General features: G+C 40.8%; 1 protein-coding gene across 5 annotated transcripts in view; it reads left to right on the forward strand.

The window, feature by feature from the left end:
• LOC137186726 (A-kinase anchor protein 13) overlaps positions 1 to 19,729 on the forward strand; it is a 110,260-nt gene that overhangs the window by 58,391 nt on the left and 32,140 nt on the right. For 2 of the 5 annotated variants that reach the window (XM_067595790.1, XM_067595779.1), the window contains exons 10-16: positions 152 to 206; positions 7,887 to 8,023; positions 12,243 to 12,610; positions 15,019 to 15,066; positions 16,583 to 16,645; positions 17,619 to 17,796; positions 18,235 to 18,337. In XM_067595790.1, coding sequence (XP_067451891.1) covers positions 152 to 206; positions 7,887 to 8,023; positions 12,243 to 12,610; positions 15,019 to 15,066; positions 16,583 to 16,645; positions 17,619 to 17,796; positions 18,235 to 18,337 — 952 coding nt within the window. The remainder of the gene's footprint in view (positions 1 to 151; positions 207 to 7,886; positions 8,024 to 12,242; positions 12,611 to 15,018; positions 15,067 to 16,582; positions 16,646 to 17,618; positions 17,797 to 18,234; positions 18,338 to 19,729) is intronic. The other 3 variants (XM_067595785.1, XM_067595799.1, XM_067595805.1) reach the window with 3 other exon arrangements.

The raw sequence follows: 19,729 nt of genomic DNA on the forward strand, positions 1-19,729 counted from the left end.
CTGCTGTTATAAAGGGTGTCTTATTGTTGCCTCCCATCCTGTGTAGCGAGCAACACTTCCTAACTGCCACGCTCGTCTGCATCATTTTTTCTTTGTGGGTGATGATCACATGTTGCTGAGGCTGATTCAGTGTCTTCCTGTTTCTCTGTAGATCCACCGAGACAGAGAGGCGTCGTTCCATCAGCCCTTCAACACTCAACACTCAGGTAAGAGTCACCGTTTATTGCTAACCTTACTGATCACAATCAAATAGTTTTTAGTTTGTAAGTTTCAGAAAGTGGATATTGTTCATGTATTATGAATTATTTCTCTCGTGAATGTTTCTTTGCTCTATTTTTTTTTTTTAACTTGTGGTGATTTATGTATATAGCTGGAAGCTGCGCTGCAAGATTACTTTCCCATCAATGACAAATGCGTTGAAGTGGATCATTTATGCATTAATGTTTATGCCGGAAGATGCTGTGTCCTTTTGTCTTATGAAGCCCATTTCTCTGAAGTTACAGCAAATTGATGTTTTGCTTGGTGACCGTCTGGTTGAAAGAATTATATTGTATAGTGCCAATGACACACACATGGTTTAAGCCTCAGCAGTTGGACAACAGCTTTGTCTTGTTGGATTCAATAATGTAAAAACAGCTCAACAGCCTCTGTCTGTTTCTCCGCTCAAAAGAGGAAATTGAGAAGCTTAATTTTTTTTTTTTCATTTAGCTTGTCTGAAATGTCAAGTTGAGACTTTGACCAATATGTGAGTTTGTAATCAGATACTGCTATTTTCTGAGACTAACAGCCTCTGATAGTATTTTCCCTGCTAATATTAGATATAAATTCGACTATTTGAACAGTTTCTTGTCAAAACATTTCAAGTATTAAATATTTCACCCCGCAGTAAATTTGTCCTAAATCTCTGAAACGGCTCATAGACCATCATGAGCTGAAACACAGCCACACGATGTGAGTGATAACTGATGATTATGAGTTTGGATGGCTGTTACAGTACAAAGATAGAGATAACCACAGTCAGGTATGGTTCTTACTGTGTAACCTTCAGGTCTTTGTATTAATCAACGGTTGGGGTCTAGAGTAGTGGGTTGAGTTTGGGATTTATGAGTAAGTGGGGAAAACCAGCCCCCAGAGTTAAAACAGCGCAGGGGGGTGTGGTGGTGGGAACATGTTTAAAGTACCAGTGAGACATAAAATAAGATCCAGAATGTCCAGTTGTAGCAACAAAACAATGCATATAATAATGTAATGCATGAGTAATCCATCAGGAATGTGTGTTTGCATTTATGTGATTGGCCAATGCAGACTGATATGAAACAGCTTTTTGTATCAGTTGACCCTTTAAGTTTTTTTAAATGACTGAGTGCATGTATGGTAGTTTCAGTGGCTTGTCAGAGATGCAATAAGATGGACAAGGTATTCCTTCTGGTAAGAGGTGTGATATTTCTCAGCAGTATGCATCAATTTTATTTCTATTCTGTTTTGTTTTTTTTGTTTTTTGTTTTTTTTTTGTTCTAAAAAATGTGTTCCGGTGGTTAACAAGGTGTAGAGTCTACAGCTATTCTAGCAGCTCTTTGAAGCTACAGCAGAGCAAATTTCTAACCTCAGAATGCTTTCATGCTCAAAGTGCAAATGTTGCAAATGCTGATGTTTAATAGGTTATGTTTACCATAGTCACTGTTATAGTTTAATACCACTGAGGCTGAGTTAACTCATAACCTGAAAAACTGTAGATGTTGACACATTATATCTATGTCTGGGCAATGGCTGCAGCAAGAAGGGAAAAAAAAAGATTCTTTGACCTCTATAAGATGAGTCGGTCTGCAGAGAGGCCAGTCTCAATAAAAAAGACCAACAGATCGATGAGCTGGATCAGGCTGAGAACAAACTGCCTTTTATCTGTGGTGGAAAACAGATGGAACATCAGTCTGTCAGATGGAGAAAGAGAGAAAAACAGGCTTTTAATGGATAAGATGACAAAATAAAGAGAGAAAGAAAGGAAACACAAAAATGGAAAGAAATTCAGTAGAAAGTCAGAACAGGAGTGTCAAACGGAAGTAATGGAAGGGTGGGTGAAGGTGGGGTTTCCTCTGTCGCAGCTAGGACAAGTAGGCATCACTTCCTTTTTGGTGGAAATATCTCTCCCTTTTCCTCTACTTAACTCATCCAAGCCTTTCAGTCTCTCTCTCTCTCTCTGGTTATTTATTTAGTCAGGTTGACAACAGCAGGTAGCAACAGCAGCCATGGCAGGAAAACTGATGGAATGGCTGATAAATCTCTAATCCACCAGGCATCCAAAGCACTTATGTGTGAACTCCTTTATTTTGCACTCTCATATTTAAATGTCTGGATTCTAATTAAAGTATAAAATGTATGTGGTGGTATGCAGTGCCCTCAAAATGTCCCACAATGGAAACAAATCTGTATGTGAATGTGCCCATTCCTCCTTTACATGACACTACGGTCAGTCAGTGTGACAAAATGATGACAAATTACAAGTGTCTCAATTTACTGTTCACTATTAAGTACCCTCCTGAGGTTTAACCATGTAAGGAATAGTATATCAGTGAACAAGGGAGCGATTTCAAAACCTCCAAACGACGCTTGGTTATAGAGCAGAGTAAAGCACTACATGATGATAAAGACTAAATAGCTGCATTTATGTAACACTTTTATTCAAAGCGTTTTACAGTGTTTCTGCTGCTCATTCACACTCACATTCATGCACACACTCACACACAAGCTACCATACATACATGCTGTCACAACCATTAGGAGCAACTTAGAGTTCAGTATCTTGCCCAAGGACACATTGACATGTGGACAGGAGGAGTTGGGGATCAAACCACCGACCTTCTGATTAGTGGACAACCCGCTCTACCTGAGCCACAGCCGCCCAGGTAGTAAGGTAGTGACTAGTGAGGTAGGAATTTATAAGTTGACCTTCTTTATCATAGTTCAATGTAAATGTGTTGACCTAGAAAAAGTGACAGAACCACCCAGGTCAAGGTCAGGGTTGAGACCTCAGTGTTTGACCATATTGTGTGGACAATGTATTCTTGTTGTGTTTTTCTTGCATATTTCAACATCAAAAACAAATCAAACCATATAGAATATTAAGTGCTATATACATACAGACGGGTGCCAAATTAAAGGAAAAACTGATCTGAATGCTTGACCCCTACCGTGAGGGGATCCGGTGGCTCTGTTATGCTTATATAGTGCTAGTAAACCTCAGTTTTGTGGCTGGATAGATACATTTCATTTGAGGAGCTCAAAGAGAAATACCTGAAGCTTCTTCACGTGAGTACAAGACATTGTTTGAATTGTTTGTGGTGTAGGATGGTTCTGGATCAGCATCCCCTAATATTGCTGGTTAACATGTCGTTGGAAGGCCACAGTTTACTCCCTGGCCTGGTTACTTATAGTCAAAGTCATGCATCTGCTTTACGTTGTTGTGTGATGCTGCATGCTATTGAATTGACAGTATCATGGGTGAAGCGGTGTCTTGCTTAGTTCATTTCAATTCAGTAACCCTTATTTACATAGGAGGAGACACGCTGGGTGTGCCTTGGTTTCAAGACAAAAATACAATGAGAAACCCTAGATATAGGAGTAAATTGTGTATTTACATGAATCAAAGTGAAGGTTTAAATTATAGTTTGGATGAGTGTTACTCTCTAAAATGTGTGCAGGGGACTTATCTCATAGGAAGAAAGCACCAGAGAGATTTTTTGTTGTTGTTGTTGTTGCATTATAAAACACTACAGTCGATGACAGAAGTCTCCAGACAAATATGTGGTGACTTTTCATTACTCACATTCATTTTTTTCACAAATACTTAAATAATTAAATTAGTAAATGTGTGTTAACCTTGCTCATCCTAGCATATTGAACAGCAGATGGATGATACAGTAGAGTGATTCAGTTCACCTAGTTACAGCAACAGAAAAACACAGCACTACTATAAAGGCTTCAGCAAAAACAGGTGGTGCAGCACACCTTGTGTTATTCTAACCTCAGTATGCTTCCAGTGTGGTCAGCCCCCAGCGGTTTCTCTGCTTTATAGGGTGACTGACTGGTTGCTGTCACGTTAAAATCTCCTATCTGCAAAAAGTCAGCCCAGCTGCGTGAAGCATCTTGCACCAATTTAGCATTTCGTGTCCGCAGAGTATACAGGACAAGGAAATAAAAGGGTGTAAGGAAAAATAAACAAGGTTTTATCTGTAAGTGCTGATAAAATCTGCACTTAGGGAAAACACTTTAGGTTCTCTCACTGGTGACTTATCTCGACTAACAGTTCTGTGCAGGGAAGAGTGTTTTGAGACAGGGAGGCCCGATGGATACTTTATCTTGTCCATTATTTCTCACCACATTCATGGCCTCGGGCTGGATGATTTGTTTGGATCATATCTTCTTCACAATTTCTCTTCTGCCACATTATTCTAGCAGCTCCCAGTTCTAATGTCTACAGGTGTGTACGCTTATTCACATTCAACCAATAAGTTCAACCACCCACTGACTCATCAGAGGGCTTTCCACCTGTTTTCTGTGCTTTTTCAGAGACTGTGTGTGTGTGTGTGTGTGTGTGTGTGTGTGTGTGGGTGGGTGGGTGGGGTGAGGGTCTGTTGGAAAGAGAGGGAGGAAGACAGCTGTCAAAGCTCACAGTCCCCTGCTAGTTTTGGTGGACAGGTGTGAGGGGGTGGAGTCTGAGAAAAACTCCTAACAACTACTTCTGCCACGACCACTTACTGCTCCCCCACAACACACACACACACATTTCACATTTACACGTCGTGGTGGGCTTGTGACCGAGGAAATATGAAAAGCAAAGGTCAAAATTTTTTGACTCAACTTCCAAAACCACTCTGTAAGCTCTGCTTCAGCGGTTGGGGTCAAAGGTCAGTGTAATTTTCATGTTTTGAATGATTATGTCACACACCCTGAACGTCATGAGGTGATAGCCACATCCTGCTGTACACAGCTCAGTGTGCATCTCCTTCTACATGGAGAGAGTTCAGCATCCTTTGATATTTCTAGTTGTGTTAGAGTTACAGAATAAGTGAGCAGCTCTGCAGTGTTGGAAGTTTTACTCTGGCCCCGCTGATTACGTAATAACTCAGATTTGAATATTACTTAGTTTCTCTGCTCTTTCGAGCCGTGTAATTAGAAATTGATATTTTATAGCGCCGGCTCTCAGAGCTGTGCAACAATGTGATTGGGATGCAAGTTTTCATTGTAATCAAATACTCAGTACAACAGTTGAATGGTTTTAGGGTCCCACATAACCGCTGGCCTGCTGGCCTGGGTCCAGTAAAAGTTTATAGAAGGCAAGTTGTCCGGGCCAGTGACTGCCAATCAGAGTTATGGATATACAGTTGAGGATGAGGGGAGGACATTTCTCTTCGTTTGATAACGTTATAATTAAAGTTAGGCTTTGCTGTTGGCTTTCAGACTCATTTTAAAAAAGAGCCGGTGTATGAGAGAAATTAGATGTTATTTTCTGATTGTTTCATGGTGGTTATGTTCTAAAGCACAAATAAATACCATCAAACTAACAACAAACCATCAAACACTTAGCAGGTGATTTACTGTGAGAAAGATGCTCTTAGTTTCTGTTTCATTTTCCTCCTTCGTATTTCTCCTTTTCATTCATTCATTACAGTTCAGCTTCATGTCTGTAGTGGACAAGTAGCTGCAGACAGAAGGAGCTTGGACTGAACACACACACACACAAACAAATGCCATTATGTTCTTTCTCTAGTAAGTAAGTAAAACTTTATTTATGTAGCACCTTTTTTTAACACAAGTTACAAAATGCTTTACATCAACATGGCAGAGACAGAAAAAGAGAACAAGAAAAACAGAAAAAAAAGAAGAAAACAGAACTGAAAAAAAAAAAAAATTCAAAAATACATACAGACATGAGAAAGCATATAGCAGCCATTCACCACCCAGAGCACGCCCTTGAAGTTATCGGATGTTATAGAAAGGCCTTCCTAAAAAAAGTGGGTTTTAAAATGTTGTGTGAAACAGTCAACAGACTCAGCTGATCTAATGGGAGGGGGGGGGGGATTGTTCCAAAGTCTGGGTGCCAGGGCAGCAGATTGTTTCAGATTGTTACTCAGAAGAATCTTGATCCCTTCTGGTTTCTTGGGCTAATCATCGTTAGTCAGGTATGTCAGTCATGTCTGAATGAGAAGGCTTTAGGAGGCCCCAGCTGATGCACCACCACTTCAAACGTGCCTACGTTTTTATGCAATTGCAAGCATGTGTGAGTGGTCAGTAGTTCGCTGTCAGTTATTCAGTCACAGGAAGTCAGTGATTCTGCATCCATTTGCTCACTTGTTATTAGAGTGTAACAACTTGCTGTAATGACTGGCTCAGCGGCTGACCACTCCCACTGCAACCTCTTGTCCCATCTCCCGACCCTCTGATGGCTTCTCCCTCAGAGCAGCTGACTGGAGCTGAATTTTCAGCCTCAGGATTCCTAGAGAGCCCTCTTGCTACAGTAAAGCCAGACAACTGCCTTTACTGTCTGCCATTGAAGAAAACTTTTATTCCATAATACCATTTATTATTAAATGTAGACATTTTTACACAGTATTCAAGTCCTTTGGGATGAACACTCATATTGTATTCACATATAAACACACACGTACACAAAAGGAACTTCCTCCTTCTCACATGAGTTCAGGGAATTAAACATGTTCCGGAGGGATAAAGGATAACTTCCGCTTTTTGGGCAGAAATAGACATCCAAAATGATGCAAAATAACAAAGTTGGTGAATGATCTCATCCAGTTGTTCTTGGCAGCTGGCTAAAGTAAGCCTACTGTAACACATTGGGTACAATCTTCCTCTTTTAGGTTGGCCTGGGATATTATCTACATGTCCTTACATGTACAAAAAACTGCAGCTCCACAGTGCTGTTGCATAAGACTTGTTGTATTGTGTGCAGACTTTAGGACGGATTACTTGTTATTTTAACGAGGGGGCTTGAAAAAGCACCAGAAATTGAGGGTGTAAAACCAAAAATGGCTCATGGTGGGTTGCTGTTGAATACCTGCAATGGTTAAGGAGAACTGAGACTTGGTGAGAAATTCTGAACTGTGATCATGGGCGGAGGTTCACAGCAAGAGAATTAAAGTTGCTTTTGTCACTTGAAGATATTGAATGTGATACATTGCTGGCTATGACTCAGGTGGGGAAGTCTGTAAACATCAATGTAGCTGACAGTTGCAGACACTGAACTTGACACTGTCTGGTTGATATCTCTAATTGCTTCTGAACAAACAACCGGGAAATGAAGTGAAGATTACCTTTGACTGTAGAGCTAATACAAAATACCGCAGACAGCCTTTGTAAACATCACTGTCCAGTTGGCCACAGGGTGACTAATGTTAAATGCAACGCTGCAGCATCAATAGCATTTTCAGTTGTCATTTTCTCTGAGCGAGATTTTCAGCGCTGCCCTCAGACCTTATAAACACACAAACAGCAGTTGTTTTCTTTTGCAGTTCTACACAGACGGCTTAAGTCAGGACAGTCGGCCATTGATCCACCAGGCTTTTCACACCTTCTCAGATTCCCAGAAGTCTTTTTACTGATGTCTAACAGACCTGCTTGTGTTTTAAAGCGGGGAAATGAAAACATATTATTTCGGAAACATGGTGTTTTTGCACTTTAACAGCTGAAAGCTGAAAATATAATTGAATGTGACTTTGATCAAATTGTAACAGAATGTTTGCTGATTAAAATGTCAAGATTTCTCCTTACAGCTCAAGTCAAACTGTTTTCTACTTAACATCGCTCCTCCTCTTTCTGTGTTTTTAAACCTGTATTGCTATATCTCAGCATTATCTCTTTGTTGTTGTGTCTCTCAGGTTCCTCACAGTCTTCAGTGTTGCCCAGTAGGACCAGCAGTGCCACCAGTTGTCCCTCCACAACTCAAAGAGACTCCAGCAGCGACACAGAAAGCTTCCTGGGTGTGGAGCCGGGATATGACAGCGTTTTCAGAAAGGTCTGATCCACTACTGGCAGTTTTTTTGGGTTTTTTTGTAGCCAGGGTTTGGTGGGAAAGCATCACATCCAGGTTAGAGAAACTGGGCGAGTGACTGGAAGTTTGCCAGTTTGAATGTCTTTACCTACTGGGTAAATAGCACTATTCTCTCCATGAAAATCAGTGTTGAGGTGTTCTTGAACAATCAACCTAGATTATAACCGTGCTTATATGAGGCGAGCAGGTAGTTCCTATCCCTGTACCAGCTAGGAAACAGCTGGGGGCAGATATGAAGAAAAACATCATATATAAAAATGAAACCAAAAAAAACTCCCAAAACACAGCTCTTATTTAACTATTTCTGTGTGATCAATAAATGTAAAAAGAAAAGAAAATATATCAAATTTGGGTTAGCAGTAAATTCACCCAATCTTCCGCTGGATACAGCTGAAACATCCAGTACACTCAAGCTGAACAGCAAGAATATATTGTGTTTGCGCCTGCAACTACTCTATAGGGATTATATAGTATATATGAAGTCGCTATTTTGTCAGTCAGTCCATGGCTTTTTATTTATCAGCACCTCGAGGCTGAGATGCCACGCATCTACTAAGCAGCTCTACTCTGCTGCAGGGGAAGAGCAAGCGGTGGTCCCTGCTGTCCCTCTGCTGCTGTTGAAAGTCTGTTTGAAGCAAGGCACCCTTTGGTTAAAGTTGAAATACTTGTATCTCTCAGTTTCTGCTGTGTTGAGCAGTTGAAACATGCTCATGGTAATGTGAATTGTACAGTATGTCCTTTTTGTTGTAAACAACATACATAGAATATCGGCTGCCTGGGAGAATATGACGCTAAGGGTTGGGACACTGAAAACAGAGAGACGGGCAAACAGTGTTTCCTATTAATTACCTAGACTGTGGCAGCCTGCCACTGTTTAATTTGTCCTACCACAGTTTCATAATGAACCGAAAATATTTTTGCACTTCTCATAATAACATTAAAGATCTCTAACGTTGTGTTTTGTGATGTTGAAGCTTGTGGTGCTTGAGATTTTGTCGTCGGGTTTGTCTGAAGAAGAGTTGTTGATGTGAAATGATGCAGGTGTTTTACCACTCAGCTGCCAACACCGGAGCCCTGCTGCGACTGCATGTAAGATAAATACGGTAGCTTTAGCTACTAGCAGTCATTACTACCTATAGGCACGGTAAGCTAACCATCACGGCTTCAAGTTAAGACAAAGCTGCAACTTCAGTAAGTCATATTCCACTGATAAGGAAAAGAATTACCCAAAGATAGAGCAGAGTAGATTGAGATAGAGTATTTTGTTCATTCTGGGAAAAATACTACAAAACAGTTCAATATTGTCTGTTTTCAAGCATTGGTTTACAAAGCAGGTCAACAGCATGACTGACTATAAATGTTAAAGTCTTGTCTTAATCTTATCTAAGAGCAAAACTAGCTGTATTGGAAACAAACAGCTTTGACTCTGTGCTCCGGTGCTGAGTGCAGTGAAGTCGGCTGCACTCAATTTGAACCAGACAGTGGTTCAGCCTCCTCTGCCGCCACCCGGCGTGGTTGGTTCTTTGACCACTCACACCAGCCGCTTCCTGGGTATACGGAGTAACTGACAGGCTTCACTGCCTCTGAGCTGACAGCATGTTCAGTCACACCCTGGAAGTCTCAGTATTTTGTCATTTGTCCTTAAAAAATGATTACAGTATGTGTTTATCAAAATAGTTACTGATTCATTTTCTGTCAGTCAACTAATTGATTAATTCTTGACTAATTTATCGTCCACGTTTACAGCAGAAACAAGTAATGAACACAACATAATGTCAGAAAATGGTTATAATAGTTGGTTATAATTTCTTAGAGCATATGTTGATGTCTTAAAATGTCATATTTTATCCAATCAACAGTCCAAAATCTAAATATATTCAGTTTACCTTCATGTATGACACAAAAAAGCTTAAAATCCTCATATTTGAGAAGCTACAACAAATACATTTCTGGCATTTTTACTTGTTTTACCAAAATAGTTGCCGATTGATTTTCTGTCAAGCGCCTAATCAGTTAATCATTGCAGCTGTATTTTTTTGTCCTCCTGTTTTCAGCAGAAATAAGTAGTGAACACAAATAATGTCATAAAATAGCTCTAATAGTTGGTTATATTTACCGTGTCATCAGCATTCATAACTATAAAACCAATGTGTTTATGATAAATTGTTTACAAGAGCACAAAATTGTTTACAAGAGCACAAAGGAACAAAGCCTCTTAATTTTGCTCTCTAAGTGCACCAGATTGATGCATTCAACTTTAAAATGTACAAAATTATCTTCTGAGGGAGCATGACCCCGGATCCCCCTAGAGGGTCCGGGGTCCACCCACCACAGTCTCACAAAATCCTGTGGGAAACACTGACCAACTGTGCTTTAAAGTCCACAGGCTTTGATTCCTGAGAAAGAACACAGCCGCTAAATTCACAGCTTCAGAAAGAGAAGGTTTCTTTTGTGAAATACAGAAGTGTAGATTTAAGTTGGATCATTTTTTTAAATTAAAAACGGAAGGGTACTGGGTAGAGAAACTGTCATAACTCTGAGAAACTCATTGTATTGATCTCAGTAACTATTCAGTTGAGCATGTGTCATGTCTATGTACACTTAAAGACACAAGACTGTGACTTTAAATGCTCACCAATTGTAGTGTGCAAGAATAAAAGCCCAAAAATATAAAATTCAATTCCCTGCTGATTCCTTCTCCTACGTCTATAGCTAAAATCATGTGACTTGCACAGACACGCCCACATACATTGCAGTCACATACATTCTCTCCCATGAATGTACGCACACACACATAAACTCATGTGTTCTCTCACTCCCAGAGGAAGCCGGGTCCGCAGCATAAAGCAGATCTTTCATTGCCAGCTCTGCAACAGAAGCAGCTCTATGCTCAGCTCTCACACTGCAGCTGGCAGCACAATAGGCTCAGTTAAACCTCACACCTACAAATTAGCTCTTAATAGACTATCCCCAACCTGTGCATGTGTATCCAGCAGCTCTTTCCCACCAGATCAAATACTGTGTCATGACATTCATGCTCCCCAGAGGATGATTTTCCCGATCAATCGATTAATCATTGTGTATGTAAAACATCAGAAAAATGTCCATCCCAGTTTCTCAGAGCCCAACGTGACAAATCAAATGTCTTGTTTTGTCAGACCAACAGTACAAAACACAACAACAACCATATGAAAAACATATGGTTCTTGTGAATTAGACTCAGTGTTTTGCTTGATTCAAAGATTCATCAAAAAACAAACAAGCACTTTCTGTGTATATGCATTGTTTATGTTGACAAATGTGCAGTATACATATTCAGCATTGAATCAGTATAAGGCAGTCCCGTCCCAATGATGAAAACACCTTAAAAACATTGTATATAGCTTAAAAATCACCTTCCTGGGAAAAGTTTGTGTACACAAGGTTGCCATCATTTATTGGTGTTTGTTTTAATGTCACCGCTGCTATAAAGTGGCTCTGGCTCATTATGCCTGAGCCCCTCCATTTGGTCTTCATTATATCTCATTCCTGTGGGTTAAATAGCTTCGCAGCATTCTTTTAATTCACCTCATGCTTCAGTGAAAAATGCTGAAGGATATACAAGGTAATAGGCTAAGTAATTAACAATAATTTGAAGGACATTTATTTTATTCTCTATGATTTTATTCTAATATTCCATTTCATTCTATATTATAATCTCCATTCCATTCTATTCTGTTCTATTTTAATATTCTAATATTCTATTTTATTCTACTCTAATTTTCTATTCTGTTCTATTATTTTGTAATCTAATCTAATATTCTTCTCTTTGTCTATGTGGTCAGTAAAACTGAATCCATGAGCCAAATTCTCCCAGGATTTCTCTGTTACTGTAGCTGGATGATTTAAGGGTTTTGAGGTTAAAGGTTCCACTTCCTGTTAAAATGTGGGATGGAAGTTAATACTTAAGAGAAAGCAACTACTTTTATACACACCTGGTCCCTGAAATAATAAAATTAATAAATATTCGATCAGATTCTGGCAGTGAGTTCAATCATTTTTAAATGAATGAAGGTGTTCTTGTGATTCATTATAAACCATCACTTTTAAGTGGTGTTTCTTTAGCTTTGGCCCTGTAGCACATGGTGACGGGCAGTGAGGTTTTTTAAATAATAACAATAAATATCTTTTTGGATGTCCGCAGAATGATGAACCAGTGACAGGAGGAGACAGTGCCAGCGAGGTTTCCGTCTCCTGCTCCTCCACAGACGACACCGCAAGCGTCGGCCCGTCCAGCTCCAGTCCCGAGGGCAGCCAGGGCCTGGGCTGCAGCTGGAGCCCAGAGGAGGGCCTTCAGACTGGGGCTCCCATCACTGCAGACGGAGGTGGTGGTGGAGGAGGAGGAGGAGGAGCAGTGGGAGAAGCCGAAGAAGAGGCCAAAGACAGAGTGACAGAGGTGCCGAGGCGCTCCTGTCTCCTCCGGAACAGCATCCGCTCCCTGTCGCCTCTTCGCCGTCACAGCTGGGGTCCTGGAAAGAACAACGGAGGAGACGCAGAGATGAACCAAAGGAGGTGAGAGATTGGCACCAAATTATATCAGATTTTTCAAGATTAGTCTCAGAGAAGTATGCATATTTCTAATTACACTCTGTTAGTTGTTATTGAAGAGGTATAAATTTGGTAAAAACATGAGCATAAAATACAGATAAAATATTGAAGCTTCTGCTTCTTATTTATTCTATGGAGTTGAATTGATTGTGAGATACAGCTTCTTGGTCCTTGACATTTAGCTGCTGGTGTTAGTGCACTGTTAGTCAGTAGATGTCAGTAGACCTGATGTGTGCAGATGTCAGTGTTATTAGAGCTTGTTGATGTCACTCCCTCTGTGCCATGTTGAGTGTTTCCTCCTCCTGCTGTGAGCAGCTGTGTTGCCATTTGTCTGGTGTTGGCAGGGAGCTACTGTACCAAAATTGTACCCACACAGATGCATACTCACAAAGACACAGAGACACACAGGTCAACTTGTTCACACTCACACCAGCGTGTACAGTAATCATCAGTTAACACATACTACTTCACATTCGCATACACCAACAACACCAATGCAGAGCACATCAAGAACAAAACCATGACATCTATATTGTTTTCCCTGCCAGAACAGCAGCCTGTCATAGACTGTCTGCAGAGTAGTTTACCAGGCCTCTGCCACCTTGTTGGAGTGAAAACAGAAAAACAACAGCTTTAGGCATTTATCATCTACTATTTTTATGATATTCAAGTTGGGCAGAAACAGCCATTATCACCATTCTGTTGTCTTTCAGTGGACCTAATGACAGAGAATAAAATCATTTTTTTCCTCTGAGATGTCTTTAATAGATAAACATGAGGCACCTAGAGCACATAAAAAGCATACAAAGTGATTGCAAAGAGTGACTAATGTTCTGAAAAATGTTGCTGCAGCTGCTTAAAGTACATGTTATGTAAAGAATAATGGTCGTAGTATTATTAACCTATTTACTGTGACCATAGAGCTATCACGCACATTTAAAGTGATGCCTGATTTGCCTCATTCTACTGTATATTCACATTTTAATGGAATTTTTTGATATTTTGAGGATTTGCTTATTCGCTTTCTTGTGACGCGTTAGATTAGAAGATCAGTAAGTATAGTAAGTACAGTGTAAGGCTGCAGCCAGCAGTTGGTTAGCTTAGCTTAGCACAGAGACTGGAAGCAAGGCCAAACAGCTAGCCTGACTGTGTACAAAGGTCATACAATCTAGCTACTTGCAGTTCTAAACCTCACTAATGAACCCGTCATATCATGTTTGTTTCAAAGAATGAGATGTAAAAAAAGTTGTGGTTTCACAGGGTGTTATGTGTGAGGCTGTTTCTAGTTAAACTACAATGTGTCGTTGTTATGCCTCCGCACCAGCAACACCAGTGGCCCAGAGGCATTATGTTTTTGGGTTGTCTGTTGTCTGTCCGTCGTCCGTCTGTCTAATTCTCGTGAACACAATATCTCAGGAACGTCTTGAGAGAATTTCTTCAGATGTGGCACCAACGTCCATTTGGACTCAAGAATGAACTGATTAGAATTTGGTGGTAAAAGGTCACTGTGACCTCACAAAACACTTTTTTGACCATAACTCAAGAATTCAGATTCTAATTATGACAAAGTTTCACACAAATGTCTAATAGGATAAAATGATGAAGTGATGACATTTGATATCCAAAAGGTCAAAGGTCAACTTCACTGTGACATCATGATGTGCTGCAAAAACACTTTCCTGGCTGTTATTCAACTCCATAACTCAGGAACAGAAGAGGAGATTGTGACCATATTTCACATTTGGTGGGATACTGAATTGGTGACACTAATCTTTGTTGCCCACCTTGAAACTGTGGTGATTTTATTTAAAGTCCTTCAAAGTCTTCACTACAAATATTACATGAGTTTTAATAGACACGGGTATAAACTGCATCTTCACTGGTTCGCAAAGGCATACAACCGCGAGGCGGTATTTCTCGTTACACTTTGGTTTTTTTTTTTCATTAGTGAGCTTTTGAGGTGCTGGTAGAGTCAGAGTAGCTGTTTCCCCCTGCTATTAGTGTATATGCTAAGCTAAGCTAACAATTTCATGACTCCAGCTTCACATTTAACTGGCAGATATGTATCAATACTCATCTAACTCTCAGTGAGAAAGCAAAGTGTATTTCCCAAATTGTTAAATTATTCCTTTAAGATCCTTATACTGAACAAATGCCATCGTTTTCACTCCTCCAGTATGGTGGCAAGGGCCTCAGACCACTACCACCACATACACAGATGGCAGTGATAATAGATATCCAACCTGCCAGAAAGATTATGGTCCCATTATTGAATAAAGTTTTTAATTCATTCATTCATTATGTTTTTATTGACCTGCCATCCCCTTATCATCCACCGCTTCCTGTCTCTGTCTCTCATCCATGACCTCCAGTTCCATCCGTATCCCTGGTGAGGGCAAGCCGACCTTTCACAGGAGAAGGTATTAATACATCACATCCATCGGTTCATGTATTAAGATTGACGTCTGGCTAGGTGACATGTACTGTGAAATCCATGTAGGTGTAGCCTTTGTGGATCTGCAATGAACGATTTTGCTCTCTTTTCATGCGTTGGATTGTGCAAGAAATACTGTGGGAAATAGATTGAGACACACTAGTGTTTTGTATTGCAGTGGTAACGACAAGCAGTCACACAAAAGAGGGAAGTTCAGCTCTCAAGGCTCAAAGGACTGAGTTCAGTCTTGGCGAAGACAGTGTTCAACAGCAGTAAAGATGGGATGGAAGATGTTCAAGTGTTATGCATAATTGTTCTAGTTGCAAGAAGAAGGCCTTTATTGTTTGTGTGAAAAACTGCACTTTGACCAAGAAAAAGCAGTAAGTGGGGAGAAGAGAGGAAGGCTCAGTTAGGGCTGATGATAGCAGTCCTTAGTGTTTTGTAGCTTAGGTGTAGTGTGGTTTTTTGGGAGTAAAGTAATTGGGATGGGACCCAAGCAACATGCCATTTTTAGGTTTCAGCCTTCTGGCATGACTTCAGTGAGGTTCTGGAGATGTTGGAGGATCTTAGATGGAGGCCAGAATGACATAAGAGTAGGATGTTGACGTTATGATATAGGCATTGATCTATTTACTGAACCCTTTGCCAGTAGATTCTATTGGCTCGGGAATAAGCCAGTGGGAGGGAGTGGGTCAGTGGATGGTTTTTGATGTCAGACATGCGATTTTTAAAACATTCTTCTCTATTGAATACTCTATATTTTGATTTATTTATTAATTCCCACATGAAACTTCTTACAGCTGTTAACACTAAGCGAGAAAACAGTTTAAAAATACAATTGTAAGTGATCTCTAGTGGACAAACTATGTAATGGCAACACTGTTTCAAAATTACCTCAAACATATCTTTGACATTTCTTTACTGCAGTATGTTGTTACTATACAGCTGACATATGCACTGATACCAATATGCTTTATAAGCTAATATCATTTCAATGGTATTGGCCTGGCTATTCATCAGTTGGGTTCTAATTAAAACTTAGCTATCATGGTTGGAGAGCACTGCTGTAACCTTTAGCCCACTTTTTACAACATTCAAGAGAATTATTCATTTGTACTGCAGTGGCTCCTACAGCACTGGTTTTAACAGTGCTAACAGTGTCCGGGCTATAAGTTCTGCATTGCTGTGAAACAGCTTGAGTTCCAGTGTATTTCCTGTCTTCTACTGATAATTATAACAACACCACAGCAAGAAATAAATGTATGTTTGATAGTATGAAATAGTCTACAGTACAGTACCAAGTCAGAGCAGTGGTCCTGACTCCTGATATGTGTGAAAACCGTCACTCTCCTCTGACATCCCTGTAACACTGTCCTTTCCATATCCTCCTCTATGTGCTTCATTATTACTTTTCCATACTCGCTTGTCCATCTTCCCATCACTCCTCTTCATCTCCATCTCCATTCTTCCCCGACAAACCCATCTACCTCGCACTCTGTTAGTATCAGCTGGTGCCCTCCTGGTGCTCCCCACATCCATGGTGCGGAAGTAGTTAGTTCCCTCAGGTACAGTGTGTTTATATGTGTGCATGATATTTTTTTCTTACTAAGGGCACATGACCTTCTTTGAATAGGGAGTATTTACATGCTACTTTATTTGCATTTGCCATTGTTGCGGGTGTGTGTGTGTTTTTTGTGTGTGTGTGCGTTTGAGTGTCATGCCCCATCATACAGTGTCAGTCAGTCAGTAGCTTCCGACAACAGAGAGTTGCGACAGCTGCTGGTGTTATTCATGTTTCAGTAGCGAGGATCTTCTTGCTCTGTAGGGTAGTGTGTAATAATACTGGCAGGAAGCAGGTCTTAATATGACAGATATAGTCATCTTCATTCACGGCCCGGAGGATAGGTGAGTGCTGCTTTATGTTGGTCACTGATAATCACCTAGTCATGACTCTTTTGGTCCAGTTTAGGTTAGTTATGTTTGAATGTGATGGGATGATGATTTGCTGGATAATAGAGTGCCATACAAACCCAAAGGCTGGAGATAAGAGATTTACTGCCAGAGCTTTAACTATCACCAAGTCTGTCCTGAGGCAAATAGAGCTATAGCCACCTAGCATAGCTCATCCTGAAATGTAGCTGTAGTTTTCCTCTCCATAATCATTGTATTGGATTTTTCAAGGCCTCTTATTTCCAGTCATAGATCGATGTAATTGGGTTTGTAAATCACAGCAGCACAGCTCTCTATGCTGATGCTGATGTTGGAAGTCATTTGCCACCGCTTCAGCTGTAAATCTGCTCAGGAGCCCAGTGATAACTCAGCTGGCTAAACACTGTGCAGGACCAGCTGTGTGTGTGTGTGTGTGTATTGGTGTGTGTGTCTGTTTGTGTTTGTTGCAGCAGCAGCTGTGTGTATTTGAAAGGCTGTGATGAATAGTCCAGAGAGACTAGTGAAGTCTGTGTGTGTGTGTGTGTGTGTGTACAGTACAATCACTACACCTTCATTGAGGTCACCTCTGCCTTCTGTTTGTCCATACAGCTACAGCTTGGAGGGGCTCAGTGGGGGCCAAGAGGAGCTGAGGAGACCCGCCGCCCAGGGGCCCCGAATCCTCGAGCCTTTAAGGATGTTCCGGCACGACAGCGATGATAGGGGCTCCCTGGTGTCTCTAACTGAGGAGCAGGAGGAGATGGAGGAGCACAGCAGACTGGACAACCAGGTCAGCTAACACACTCATCAAATCTGCCCTTTAGATGTCATATCTTCATGCAGTCATGCAGTCAGCCCGGAGGGAACCTCAAAAACATCCTTCGCCTAATTCACACGAGAGGAAAAATATATTTGTAAAGCTTGTACATAAACAAGACTTATAAACAGTCTGGGGAAATTTGAGACTTGTCAGTTCGGGGATTAGCAAGAATTAATAAACACCACTTCCCTCAGGCTGCTTCACTCGGCTCACATTGAATTTAAAACAAATTGTGAACACAACATCACAAAATCATTTGTGCAGTTTCCCTTTTCAGTTTATTGTTCCTGTTTTCAGATACGTGACTGGTGATGTTTTGTTCTGCGTTATCTCTTTCTGGATCACTGTGTCTTTTTTTTTGCATTTGTCATGCATTGTGTTGGCTCAACCTTGTGTCTCTTGCTCTAGAAGTCAAGGCGGTATCGACCTCTGCGAAACAGCTGTCCTCCAATGGCCCTGCCCCTCACCAAGTCTGTATCCATGCTCGCCATCAGCCAGAGAGACATTGATGGTGAGTGACAAGTGTAGCTGTGTTGGGGTATTAAAGTTTATCTTGATATTGCCCCGACCCATCCCCCATTCTCACTGTTATTGGTGTGTTATAAAGTTGCTCACTTTTAACAAGTGATCAGTGCCTGCTGTGGTTCTTTCCTTCCTGCTCCCCCCCAGCAGTGGGACGCCTGAGACGTAAGAGGCGAATTTCCTTCTCTTTCAATCTTTCCCCCATCCTCACCAAATCTAAGTCTCAGTTCGTTTATGGGGACTCTTCATCTAGCGATGATGAGGATAACATGAGTAAGTACAATACTGTAAACTTAGGTGCAGTAGAAATTAGCAGTTATGTCAGAATCAGAACAGTAGTTGTCCCTTTTAGAGCCCTGGATCCTTTTGTAAGAGCCTGAAACCCACAGACAAATGCACCATTACTATTCACTGTGTGGATATGAGAGTAAATGATGTCCCTTTCCTGCAAAGACAAACAAAAGTTGTGTTTTGATGAAAGGACACAGTTACGATCATTGACACAGCCACATGTTTATGAACTAGAAGTACTCAGATTTATGCACCCTCTGACTGGAAGTACAGTAAGGTCTTTATGCCCCGTCTGTGGAGGTGACAAAAACCTTCCTGGAATCACTCAAATAGAAGGAGTATAAGGTTGGCTGAGGGAAAACTGGTTAATTTGAAAAAATAAATTATGAACACAAACCACAAAAGGCACATAATGTAATATATTGCACACTAAGGTAAAGTTTGCATAAGTTCTGCAGTCGAAACTTGTTTTTTACAGTTTTGTGCTGGGTGAATGCTCTGGACACAACTAAATGCTTGAGGGCAATGAAGCCCACAAGTTCTGCTGCAGCAAACTTGTCATAAGAAAACCACTAATTACAGCTGATATTAAGTTGCTTGCAGTGTTGAATGTGCAATTAGAATGGGCATGTAGCAAAATCATTGGTGTAGAAAATCACCTTTCACCTAGGCAGCAGGCTTTGTGCTAGTAAGTCCTGTCGACGAAAACAACATTAAATAAGGCTTCTCCTGTCCCCTGCCCAGCCCAGTATTTAGCTGACATTTATTTAGATTATTCTTTGTTTCGTCTGCTTGCGAATAATGAAACGTGATCGCCAGAAAAAGAGGAAAAACATTATCATAAACACTGCAGGTGAACTGAGGAAGCCCTTTCTTCCCTCCTGATAAATGTGAGCCTGTCACCTTTAGTCAAAGACACTGAGCCATTCCTTCCCTATTCTTATCTATAAGATACTTCCAATAGTGTTCCCTATCTCCTTGACTGTGTCGCTAGCAACACAGGCAGGCCAAAACTTTGCCCTCATTATCCCTATTTGGGTTTGACTTTCTGATGCAGAGCAGGCGAGCAATGCGTTGCATATTTGTGTGT

The sequence above is a fragment of the Thunnus thynnus genome, chromosome 1, assembly GCF_963924715.1.
Source record: "Thunnus thynnus chromosome 1, fThuThy2.1, whole genome shotgun sequence".
Classification (NCBI taxonomy): Eukaryota; Metazoa; Chordata; class Actinopteri; order Scombriformes; family Scombridae; genus Thunnus; species Thunnus thynnus.